General features: G+C 40.3%; 1 protein-coding gene across 1 annotated transcript in view; it reads right to left on the reverse strand.

The window, feature by feature from the left end:
• UGCG (UDP-glucose ceramide glucosyltransferase) overlaps window positions 1-8598 on the reverse strand; it is a 34610-nt gene extending 26012 nt beyond the window's left edge. Inside the window, exon 1 of the mRNA XM_060014330.1 lies at window positions 8027-8598. Coding sequence (XP_059870313.1) covers window positions 8027-8124 — 98 coding nt within the window. The 5' untranslated portion in view covers window positions 8125-8598. The remainder of the gene's footprint in view (window positions 1-8026) is intronic.
• Between the last annotated feature and the right edge of the window lie 5188 nt (window positions 8599-13786).

Here is a 13786-nt window from a genome sequence, read left to right on the forward strand (position 1 = left end):
TGCAATTTCCCAAAGGGCAGATCTAAGTGTAAAGATTATGATGGCACCATAGGTATTCCCTTTGGAAAACCGTGGGGGGAAAATTCAAATCTAACAAATAATTTGTGGGTTATTACGTTATTGATACGGCCTGTTTCTATTTGAACCACGATTAGTTAGAAATAGTGAGATAAAGATTCCATTTGGTCCAATTAATTTCATTAAAGACCATGGCCACTGAATACATCCCAAATTCTGTCCATCTACCTCAAATCACAATGGCCAAATGACACTAAGTTAATGAGTGAGCAAGAATCCCACCATTACTACTGGAAAAAATTCAAAGATCATTCATTCGACATGCAATAATTGAGTGCCAAGTAGCACTGAAGATACAATAGTAAGACACCTCCTTAAGGCAAGGATATACAATGGAGAAAAGACAGTCTCTTCAATAAGTGGTGCTGGGAAAACTGGACAACTACATGTAAAAGAATGAAATTAGAACACTCCCTAACACCATACACAAAAATAAACTCAAAATGGATTAAAGACCTAAATGTAAGACTGGACACTATAAAACTCTTAGAGGAAAACATAGGAAGAATACTGTCTGACATAAATCACATCAAGATCTTTTTTGACCCACCTTGTAGAGTAATAGAAATAAAAACAAAAATAAACAAATGGGACCTAATGAAACTTAAAAGCTTTTGCACAGCAAAGGAAACTATAATCAAGAAGAAAAGACAACCCTCAGAGTGGGAGAAAATATTTGCCAAAGAATCTATGGACAGTGGATTAATCTCCAAATATATAAACAGCTCATGCAGCTCAATATTAAAAAAACAAACAACCCAATCAAAAAATGGGCAGAAGACCTAAATAGACATTTCTCCAAAGAAGACATACAGATGGCCAAGAAGCACATGAAAAGCTGCTCAACATCACTAATTATTAGAGAAATGCAAATCAAAACTACAATGAGGTATCACCTCACACCGGTTAGAATGGGCATCATCAGAAAATCTGCAAATAAATGCTGGAGAGGGTGTGGAGAAAAGGGAGCCCTCTTGCACTGTTGCTGGGAATGTAAATTGATACAGCCACTATGGAGAACAGTATGGAGGCCCCTTAAAAAACTAAAAATAGAATTACCATATGACCCAGCAATCCCACTACTGGGCATATACCCAGACAAAACCATAATTCAAAAAGACACATTCTGCGACTTCCCTGGTGGTACAGTGGTTAAGAATCTGCCTGCCAATGCAGGCGACATGGGTTCAAGCCTTGGACAGGAAGATCCCACATGCTGCAGAGCAACTAAGCCCTTGCACCACGACTACTGAGCCTGTGCTCTAGAGCCCGCATGCCACAACTACTGAAGCCTGCGCACCTAGGGCCCATGCTCTGCAAAAAGAGAAGCCACCGCAATGAGAAGCCCGTGCACTGCAACAAAGAGTAGCCCCCGCTCACCACAACTAGAGAAAGCCTGCACACAGCAACAAAGACCCAACTCAGCCAAAAATAAATAAATTAATTTAAAAAAAAAAAAAGACACATGCACCCCAATGTTCACTGCAGCACTATTTACAATAGCCAGGTCATGGAAGCAACCTAAATGCCCATCAACAGACAAATGGATAAAGAAGATGTGGTACATATATACAATGGAATATTACTCAGCTATAAAAAGGAATGAAACTGGGTCATTTGTAGAGACGTGGATGGATCTAGAGACTGTCATAGAGAGTGAAGTAAGTCAGAAAGAGAAAAATATCGTATATTAACGCATATATGTGGAATGCAGAAAAATGGTGCAGATGAACCGGTTTGCAAGGCAGAAATAGAGACACAGATGTAGAGAACAAACATAGATACCAAGGGGGGAGAGTGAGGGCAGGTGATGGTGGTGGGATGAATTGGGAGATTGGGATTGACATATATACACTAATGTGTATAAAATAGATAACTAATAAGAATAGGCTGTATAAAAAATAAATAAACATGTAAAAAAAAAAAGACACCTCCTTACCCTCAAAAGCTTATAATCTAAGTGGGGAAAGAGACAACGGAACACCTATTTGTTTAGATGGGTAAATTCAAGATACTGTGGAAGGACATAGAGGGGGTGCCAATTCCAATAAAGAGCTAAAGTTGACAATAACTTGAATGAGTAGGAGTTAGTAAAACAAAAAGGAAAGAGGGAGAGAAGGGGAAGAAAAGGAAGGAAAGAGAATTCTAAAGAAAATGACATTGCATATTCAAGGAAGGCCAGTAATTCAGTGTTGCTGGAGAAACAGGCACAGGGGATGGCTCAGCTCCTACAGAACTATACATGTCTTGTTAAGGAATTTGAATTTTAACCTGAAGGCAATGGGGAACCATGGTAAGATTTTAAGCACATGATCCAAGATTACTGCACCAGAAAGATTAGGTTACAATAAGAAAAATAAAGTAGATAAGGAGCAAAGCTGTAGGTAAAGATACCAGAGAGTAGAGAGAGTTCAATAATCTAGGGCAGAGATAACGTGTACTGAACTAATAATGTAGGTAGGAAAAGGGAGGAATGATGAATCAAGAGAATCATCACTAAATATTAAAACTCAATTACAATTTCCTTTTTGCTTTTTAAAGCTATCATAATATAGTCCAATTCTGTATCTACCCCAGGCTCAGGTTCAAGGGGCTCAATTGCCTTATTCGTGCACCCAAAAGTGGTTCTGATAGCAATGACCCTGACTGACCAACATCTGTCCAAAGTCCAAGTACATCCTCAGGAATAAACCCAGAAAATAAGTTCTCAGTTTACATTCTACTAAGGCTCAGAACATCAATGTATTAATGAATTTAAGGCCAAAAAAAAATCATATTATCTAAAAATAACATTTGAAATGCTAAAATTCACATTAAAAACACAATTACTTTCTAACAGGAAGTTTATCACAGTTATCCTGATAGTGAGTATTTAAACTCCATTCAAAAGCTGTGCAGCAGGTATAAAAGTTGTTATACTAGAAAAATTAGGAAAGGCAGAATTAACTTGAGAAAAAGTCTTCAGGAAAAGGACCTCTGCTTTAGTAGAAGGCAGTTAATATTTATGGATACAAGAAGTATTTCCACCATACCCTGGCACCTCCAGTCAATTAATAGAAAAGATAAAGCCTAACACTAAACATTAGGATACCATGTGTAGAGGGGAGAAAATGATAAATCCAAGGAGGGAGAGGGATGGGGGAGTGAGAGGAGAAAAAAGCAAGGTGTCTTGCTTAGATACTCTTATCTAGCAGTATGGCTCCTAACGGCTAAACAGGGAAGAAAACAGCAGCCCCCAAGCTATCAAACCACACTAGCTCTCAAAAAAGGAAAAAAATCCATAAAGATCACTTAACCAACTCCGCCTACAGAGGATATAATCATTAGTGTTTTTGTTGTTGTTACGTTTTGTTTTGTTTTGTTTTAGGAAAAATAATCTTCAAAATAAGAGCCCTGAATTTCAAATGCTCTAATCTGAATGTTATCTTTAACATTATAGGGAAATTCCCTGGTGGTCCAGTGGTTAGGAGTCGTCGCTTTCACTACCACGGGCCTGGGGTTCAATCCCTGGTCAGGGAACTGAGATCCCACAAGCCATGGCGGCGCGAGGGGGAGACATTATAGGCAAAATCCCACAAATGTCTGCCATCTAAAATATGTTATGAAATGATTAGGCATCAGTCGATACTAAATCTGGAAAGGAGCAAAGCAGTAGGTAGAGATACCAGTGAGCAGAAAATATTGAAAATAATGGTTCTCTAGTTTATAAATCATCTCAATTTTTTAAATTGTAGGCATATAGGAATTGTAAGATATTTATGAAATTGGAGCAAAAAGTTTCATTGAACAATTGTTCACTGTATTAATCACATTCAGCTCCATTTTTAAAATACAGTCCAATACTTAGCTCTTTATCTCATTTTAAGAAGTTACAATACAATAGAACATTGAATCTAAATTATCTAGATACCATTACACACTGTATTTAATTTTGAAAAAATAACCACTGGTTTTAAAAAAGAATGTTTTATCGTTTTTCTCAGCAATTTCACTACAATGTTTGTATTACTTAAACATTTTTAAACATTAGTAGCTCACAGATTATGCTCCTTAATCTAATGACCAGATATGGAGCCATATAAGGTTTTGAAAATAGGCTCCATTTCCACCAGTTGCAGGCACAAGGTTTTAGGAGAGGACCAATATATGATTATTTTATTTATACTTTACCTCACTTAAAAAGGATTTGAGAGGACACAGAACACCTGTTCAGAAAATATATTCTTCAATAAAATACAGAATGCTTAGCACAATATTTTAACCAAAATATCATTGCCAATGTTCTTTAACCTTGCTTGTCAAACTGTGGAGATTATCAAATTTGCAATTTTACTAAATACAGAAGAGAGGAGAGGACAAAACCTTAGGGCTCTGCTTGAAAACAACTCATTAAATTGGGAAGTATCTTTACTTCAGTAAGAAAGGAATCAAATCAAACACGTAAATAATTTTGATGGTGGGATGAGATGAAAGGAACTTAATTTTTAAAAAGGCAAGATTTAATTTATACATAAACTAAGCTGTTGATTATTTACTTTATGTTCAGTTATCCATTTCAGATAGAAGATTCCTACTCATCTGTTATAAACTAATTGCATTTTCTCTATTCTATTTTCACATAACTTTTCTGAATCTTGTTACTGTCAATATAAACGGTAACTCTATGGGGCATTGGAAAAGAAATACAAAGACTACAGTATCTTAACTAAGCTAAAGTTTGTACTAGTCTCAAAAACTAGAAGTATTTTAAGTAAAAAAGTATTTAAGAAAATTCTGCAGTTTATCATGAAGCACAAAATAACTTAAAACTATTCTGGAGTTGTCACAGTCTAAGAGTATAAACTTCCCCAGATGGTTATTTGAAGTATTAAGCTACATCACCAGTGTGAAAGAAGTGTGGCTTTATCATTATGTATACATCATAGAGGGAAGGGGATCCATCATGGTCCTATGTTGAAAGAAGTCAACTTTCTTCAAATCAAGCTGTGAATTTAACAATTCCAATTTAAATACAAGATTACTTAGAGTCTGAAAAAAAAAAAAGGTTCTAAAGTTCAGTTTAAAATAAAAATGTATAGAAAGTTAAAAATTTGCATAAGAATAAGGAGGGGCTGGCCTCGCCAGTAATACGGTAATAAAGGTAATAATACTTCATTCATTAAAACAGTGGATACTGGTACACTTTGTAAGGGTAAAGTGTAAAAAAAGAATCTAAGAAAACTCAAAATACTAAACGAAAAACATACTTACTATATAATAGTTGGGGGAAATGGAGAAGATAAAAAATTTTACCAGTCAGGAAAAAAAAAAAAAAGACTTGACTACCTAAAACACACAGGTACACACTTTTTCTCCATGTTAAATACATGTACAAAGTTGAAAGACAAAACAAAACAGAAACAAGACAAAACAAAAAAAAAAACAAGGTGGGCAAAAACTGCAACATATCACAGAAGAACAATCTTCCTATTAAAAAGATTAACACAGCAATACATTGCAGCACAAGCAAAAGACTGAGTATGAAATTTACAACTAAATGTAACTAGTATTAAATATATGAAAAACATTCAATGGAACTAGTAATTAAAGAAATGAAAATAAAAAACAGAAAACAGTAAAAAGCCTGATACTTAGTAAGGGGAAATGGGGACCATCATACAATGTTACAAGGACTATGAATAGATACAACCTTCCTATAGGGCAATATGTAACAAAGTTTAAAATGTGCACCACTTCTGGCCCAATAATTCCTCTTTCAGAATGTAAACTAAGGAGATCATCTCTCAAAGATGTAAGCATATGAATTCATCACCATGTTGTTTGTAATCTTGACAAATTGAAAATAAACTAAATGCCCATCAATAATAACAATGAATACATATTAGTACCTCATAAACAAAAATGTCATACATCTATTAAAAATGATGGAGAGATCATAAATTTATTTTATTTTATTTTATTAATTATTTATTTATTTTTTGGCTGCGTTGGTCTTTGTTGCAGTGCACGGGCTTCTCACTGAGGTGGCTTGTTGCGGAGAACAGGCTATAGGTGCGTGAGCTTCAGTAGTTGTGGCACGCAGGCTCAGTAGTTGTGGCTCACGGGGTCTAAAGCGCAAGCTCAGTAGTTGTGGCACATGGGCTTAGTTGCTCTACAGCATGTGGGATCTTACCCAACCAGGGCTCGAATCCATGTCCCCTGCATTGGCAGGCTGACTCTTAACTACTGCGCCACCAGGGAAGTCCCTCATATGTTTATTGACATGAGAAAATTACTCAAGATATTTTACATGGACGCTCCATGTGAGCAGGGCCCTGGATGTATTGTTCTTCAATCTTATTTCCAGCACCTAGAACAGTGCCTTGTATATACAAAAGAGCTTCCCAGAAAGTATTTATTAAATAGATGAATTTTGAGGCTGGTGAAAGAACAACCATAATATGGTTCCTTTCTCTCTCCCTCCTTACCTCCCTCCCTTCCTTTCCCTCCCCCCACAGAAATATAATTGGAACGATAGTCACAAAAGGTTGACAGGTAATGGAGTTTTGGTGTGTGTGTTGAACTTTCTTCTTTCTTCCTCTCCATACTGTCTAAATGCTCTATATAGTAAGCATGTCTTATTTTTAAATTGGAAAAAGTGACAGAATTGTTTTTTAAGAACTCATATATTTAAAATGAACTCCAGAATGTTCAGTGCCTACAGCTCACAAACTCCAAAACCTAAGATCAACAGTGTCCAAGAAGCATTTTTCTTTAATCTTCAAAGAAATATCAGTATGCCTTGTACAATGTAGCATCTTTCTCCAGTACCAGGAAATGCCACACTATACTAATAAAATGCAGCATTTCCAAAAGGAAAAAGCACACTTTTTCTGTAGTGAAAAGGAAAAAAAACTATAAGTAATTAATTTCTTAAAGTTCTCCCCTCTCTTCTACTAACATATACCCTATTCTAATGGGTGGTAAAGATCACTATGCACCATCATCTTTTGGGGGGGCTAAAAATCCAGTGAATCCAAGAGTAATGCGCTCTATGCCAATTCTTTCATATCCTCATGAAGGCTTCCTTCATTTTAAAGACAGTTGAACAATTGAAATATCAAAAGTAGCTACACACTCTATGTCATATTCATCCATTACCCGGGTTTATTTTATTCATAGTCTTTATCACTATCTGAAATAACCTTATTCGGAATTTTATTATCTGTCTCTCCCTTCTGGAATGTAAGATCTTTGAGGACAGGAATTCTGTCGTGCTCGTCACTGTGTCCCCAGTGAAAGGCATCTAATGAAAAGGGGGGGGCACATCTAAACAAGGTAATAAATAAGGAATTGGGAAAAAAAAAAAAAGGAAAGAAAACCACACTGAAATGTACAAGCTGACATGACTCAAGGCTACAACGCCAGCTCTGACATTTGGTGGACATTTTTCAAGGTGGACAGGTGCTTCACACCTATCTAAGGACACAGAGCTCTTCCAGGAAGAAGAAAATCCACAGGGAGGTCTCCAGGTGGCTGTGTGCAGCTCACCGAAGGGTGAAAACGATCATCACCATAATAGAAACGTGGCCCAGGTCGAGGGAAAAAAAACAAAACAAAACACAATACACCATACATCTTGGCCCAGATGAAAAACCACACGAATCCCCAACACAATCAAACCAAGCAAGCAACCTTCCGCCTGACACGTAAAAAGAGCATAGTCTCCTTTCCCCTGGCTGTGCAGTTGCCTGAAGCCCAGCCATTCCCTCACTCGCCACTTTTCTCTTCCAATGAACCCCCCGCCCCAGCTGATGCACAGGGAGAGGGAATGGGAGGAAGAGTCTGAGAATTAGCTTTCTCCACCCCCATCCGATCCCAATCCCCTCCAAAGAGAAATTCCTCCCACCCTCGCCTGTCCCCAGGCCTCGACCCCCGCCACGGGATCCTCCAGCTGCCCCTCACTCACGTGTAGATGATGGCCATGAAATGCATCAGCCACAGCACCAAGAAGAGGACGAACCCGAAGACGGCCATTCCCTCCAGCGCCAGGTCCAGCAGCGCCATCCCCCGGCCTGGCCCGCTCCGGCCGCCGCAGCGGACAGCGCTCCCGAAGAGGACAGGGTGGGCGCCCGGCGCGGGGTCGCAGAAGTGGAGAGAAAGGTGGCGAGAGGAAGGGGCGGAGGGGGGTGGGGGCGGAAGGGGCGGGCAGGGCCTGCGCGCCCCCGCCCGCGCGCACTCGCTGGCGCGCTGGCCTGGGCGCGCTCGCGGATGCAGGCGTTGCGGTGGCCGGACGCAGTGGGCAGGGCGGCCGTGGCCCCGCGCTCCGGCTCGCCTCTCCACCCCCTCGCGGCCGCCGGCTGGATCCCAAACGCCTGCGCCGCCGCCGCCGCCGCCGCCGCCGCCGCCTAGCCGCCGCCTCCCCGCCGCCTAGCCGCCTCGCCGCTGGGCTCCGGGCAGCGCAGCTCCGTGCCCTCCTTTGCAACCGCAACTCCGCGTACTAATCGAAACCGCCGGCTCGTGCCCAGACTCGCCGGCGCACCCAGCCCCGCCCCGGCCCTCCGGAACCGCGGCCTCCACCACCACCCCCGCCTCCGAAGGGCGGTGCGCGCCGCTCCTCTCCGCCCACCCTGCCGCCCTCGCGCCGGTGGCGTCACTGTCGTGAGCGCGCCCCTGGGAGACTTCTCCCCAGGACGCCGGCAGGGTTTTCCCCCACCTACGGGCTCAGGCCTCCGCCCACCTCTCAGTGACCGGTGGAGGCTACCCAGGCGGCCAGCACTGCAGCCCTAGGCCGGCCTCCGTCGGCGGAGCGGGTCCCTGTATCCACCTCGGAGAACACTTTCCCTTTGTCCGGTTCTGGTGTTCCAGGGCGCCCCAGGAAAAGACCTGGGGTTCCAGGCAGACCCCGAGTTGTCTCGCAGTCCAACTTCCAACGCTGGTTTCGCAGCCGCTGCGCCGGGCATTACTCGGAGCGGCTCAGGCCCTCCTCCAAGACACGTTCCTGGGCGCCAGGGTGTCCCATGGCCTTCCTCCCTCGCTGGTTCTAATGCTGTGGAGTCTTGGATCACAACGGACCGAGAGTAAAACAATCTCCTTGTGCTTCGCAGATCTCTAAACACCTTAGAGGCAGCGTGTAACATAAAAGAAATTCTCGAACTCAGAATGTAAAGAATCAGTTAATACTGAAGTCCTCAAAGACTACTCCTGCCCAATACTGTAGCCATAGGGGGGTACTGAGCGCTTGAAATGTGGCTGGTAGGAATAGATGTATTGCGAATGTAAATCATACACCTGATACCGAAGACCACCTCATTTATTTTATATTGATTACATGTTGAAACAATATTTTGATATACTGAGTTAAATTATTTAAATTATTTCACTGTCTTTGCTGTTGTTTTACTTTTTAAATTTGGTTAGCTACTAGAAAATTTAAAATTACACGGGGGATAGCACTGCTCTAAAATGGAAAGAAATGGCATTTTGGATAGTAAGGTAATTTAGTGTTTATCTTAGTTTTAAATCAGTCCAGGGAGATGAGTTAATCTAGTACTAAATGTTTCTGTTTGTTTCTTCAGCCTAGATGAGTTTATATAGTTTCTCTATTGTTTTATGTTTAGATGATGTTTATTCAAGTGATTTCCTTTTAAATAATCCATGACCTCCCTTGAGAGATTTCAGAATGGAATTCAATTTTGAAAAGAAGTTGTTTATTTTATTATTGTTATTTATTATAGCTAATATTGATCGAATGAGCTACCTCAATCTATAAGTAAATGATAAACTACAATCAGAAGAGAGTTTAAATTAATATCTATACTGAGAACCAATCCTGGATTTGCTATACCCTTTGTTTTACCTGGTTAAAGTCAGTAAGAAAGAACAGGGCTTAGAAACCAAACTTCCATTGTTGAGAGTTACTGGTTGATAAATTAAAGTTATAGCCCAATAGTATATTAACATGGAAATAACACTACAAGTGGAAATTTTAAAACATCACTATTTTAGTTAATCAATTCTAAGACATACTTTTTAAGAAACATTTCATTTTAACATTTCTGAAATGGAAATGCATCTCACAGTCGAGGCATCTTACAACTAATTGGTAGATTTTTTTTTTTCTTAATCGTATATAAAATAATACTGCATTCAATTAATGTACTTTAAGATTTGATGAACTATATCAATTGGTCAATTTAAGCATTTTGTTGTATTCTACATTTCTCCAAATGGTTTTTGGAACCTTACAACAAAGGATTTTATACAGTATGATCAATGACTTGGAAAAGGAGGCCAAAGAAAGTTGAAAGAACCCGATATTCTTAACAGTTAACAGAACTCCTCTGATTGAGTATAATCAGTAGATAATAGATCAGCTATGTTGTACTTGAGCCTAGTTAAACTTGGTCTGTCCAAACTTGGTTGATGAGTTTAAAGTAGCAGCTTTAGAATGTGCAATCCTAACATTCTATAGATATAGAATATTCTATAGATATAGACATCTATATTCTATAGATATAGTATAAGTGTAAATTTTTTCCATGTAGCACAGCAGCATAGGAGTCTAGCAAAGACCCTGTCCACCAATCTCACTTTTGGCATTTAACATTGTTTTGCTTGTTTGTCTAAAGGGCTCTCCTCAAATTCTACCAAGTTCAGGGCCTCTGACTTTTTCCAGTGGCAATCTAGTAACATTAGTATATATTAGAATTCATACATTTTAAGAAGGAATGTTTTTAGAGGTAAACAAAAGCCAAATTTGACTGTCATTTAATGGCCCTAGATAGTTTAGTTATAAAACCTTAACCAGAAAAGGATGCAAAATGTCTGGTTCAAACCAAGTAGTTGGAACACATTTTCAGTTTGAACCAAATCCAAGCCAAAATAATTGTAGCTGATTCCAACTGAAACTGAAATGAAATTATATTGGTTCTAGTCACATGTCCCAGAAAAGACAAGAGTGGAGGCTGGGAGAACACAGGTACATAAGGTACCTCAGAGAAATGAAACAAACTTTGGCAAGTTGATACTCTGTTACACTGTGCCCCAAATGCCTATATATAAAAGTTAGTTTTACGTTTTTTAAAGTTGTAATATTTTCAATAATCAGGATTCTTTTTTTTAAAGATGTATTTTATTTTTTAATTAAGTAATTAATTAATATTTGCCTGCATTGGGTCTTCCTTGTGCTGTGCACAGGCTTTCTCTAGTTGCGGCGAGCTGGGGCTATTCTTCATTGCAGTGCGCGGGCTTCTCATTGTGGTCAGTGGCTTCTCTTGTTGCAGAGTATGGGCTCTAGGCACACAGGCTTCAGTAGTTGTGGTTCGTGGGCTCAGTAGTTGTGGCTCGTGGTCTCTAGAGTGCAGGCTCAGTAGTCGTGGCACATGGGCTTAGCTGCTCTGTGGCATGTGGAATCTTCCTGGACCAGGGATCGAACCCCCATCCCCTGCGTTGGCAGGCAGATTCTTAACCACTGTGCCACCAGGGAAGTCTAATAATCAGGATTCTTGATTTGGATTGCGTCTAAGAAAAACATCATCTTTAGTGAGATTTCTAGAAAAATCAAGTTTAAAAGGTGACACAAAGCCTATATACAGAAAAAAGACTAAAAGAAATGACACCAGACAATTATGAGTACTTATCTTTGAGGAATGAAAAGGGTTGATTTTTTAAAATCTACCCGTTTATATTGTCGACTTTCTATAATGAGCATTACTGTTTCCATGAAGAAAAATGACCATTTTCTATTTTACAAATGAGTTATCAATGATGAAAAATCATGTAGAAATTTTTCATAATTTAAAAAAAAATTACAAGTGATACAGTCACTTTGGAAGATAGTTTGGCGTTTACTTACAAAACTAAACATACTCTTACCATACAATCCAGCATCACACTCCTTGCTGTTTAGCCAAATGAATTGAAAACATATCCATACAAAAACCTGCACACGGATGTTTATAGCAGCTTTATTCCTAATTGCCAAAACTTGGAAGCAACCAAGATGTCCTTCTGTAGATGAATGGATAAATCCATTGTCTGGTACATCCAGACAATGGAATATTATTCAATGCTAAGAAGAAATAAATTATCAAGTCATGAAAGACATGGAGGAAACTTAAAGGCATATTCCTAAGTAAAAGAAGCCAATCTGAAAAGGCTACATACTGTATGATTCCAATTATATGACATTCTGGAGAAGTCAAAACTATGGAGACAGTAAAAATGTCAGTGGTTGCCAGAAGGGAGAGAGGGAGGGATGAATAGGCAGGTCACAGAGGATTTTTAGGGCAGTAAAACTATTCTGTATGATACTATTCAATATAATGGTAGATACATGTACTATACATTTGTCCAAAACCATAGAACGTACAACATCAAGAGTGAACCCTGGGGCTTCCCTGGTGGCGCAGTGGTTGAGAGTCCGCCTGCCAATGCAGGGGACACGGGTTCGTGCCCTGGTTCGGGAAGATCCCACATGCCACGGAGCAGCTGGGCCCGTGAGCCATGGCCGCTGAGCCTGCGCGTCCGGAGCCTGTGCTCCGCAACGGGAGAGGCCACAACAGTGAGAGGCCCGCGTACTGAAAAAAAAAAAAAATCTAAAAGAGTGAACCCTAATGTAAACTGTGGACTTTGGGTGACTGTGATGTGTCAATGTAGGTTCATCAGCTGTAACAAATATACCACTCTGGGGCAGGATGTTGACAGTGGGGGAAGCTGTGCGTATGTTGGGCAGGGAGTATATGGGAACTGTATTTTCTGCTCAGTTTTACTGTGAACCTAAAGCTGCTTTAAAAATAGTCTTTTTTTTTTTTTTTTTTTTTTTTTTGCGGTACGCGGGCCTCTCACTGCCGTGGCCTCTCCCGTTGGCGAAGCACAGGCTCCGGACGCGCAGGCCCAGCGGCCACGGCTCACGGGCCCAGCCGCTCCACGGCATGCGGGATCCTCCCGTACCGGGGTATGAACACGCGTCCTCCCCTGCATCGGCAGGCGGACTCCCAACCACTGCGCCACCAGGGAAGCCCCAGTCTATTTTTTAAAAAAAATAAGTGAGTGCTCCATTTGAAGTACTGGAAATGTTATAAGTGTCTGAATTAGTGAGATAAAGTAGTTTGTCATCAGATCCCAGGGCTTTCCACCTTCTAGGCACTCAAATATTTGTTGAACAAGTGAATTAGTTTATTTAAACTGATCTACACTGAGAGAAGTCACTAGAAAAATTGTTCAACTTTCTCCTTTGTTTGCAAATACTTTAAATATGTTTTTTTTCTCTGTGGAAAACAAATACACATTAACTACTCATAACCCTCCTTCAGATTATAAAATTAGACCACAGAGTTAGAGTGAGTGAAAGTAACTACATATTAGTTCACCTAATCACAACCTGAAGACCTGCTCCAGAGCCTATGCTCTACTTGACATAGTCAACAGCATCATTTTCATGTCAATATTGGACATACAGTTGACCCTTGAACAACAGGGCTCCACTTATATGCAGATTTTTTTTCAGTAAATGCTACTACAATACTACGTGATCCGAGGTTGGTTGAATGTGGCTAATGTGTTATTTTTATTTTATTTTATTTTATTTTATTTTATTTTTTTTGTGGTACGCGGGCCTCTCACTGCTGTGGCCTCTCCCGCTGCGGAGCGCAGGCTCCGGACGCGCAGGCCCAGCGGCCATGGCTCAGGGCCCAGCCGCTCTGCGGCATGTGGGATCCTCCCGGAC

Source organism: Delphinus delphis, chromosome 6, assembly GCF_949987515.2.
Source record: "Delphinus delphis chromosome 6, mDelDel1.2, whole genome shotgun sequence".
Taxonomy (NCBI): domain Eukaryota; kingdom Metazoa; phylum Chordata; class Mammalia; order Artiodactyla; family Delphinidae; genus Delphinus; species Delphinus delphis.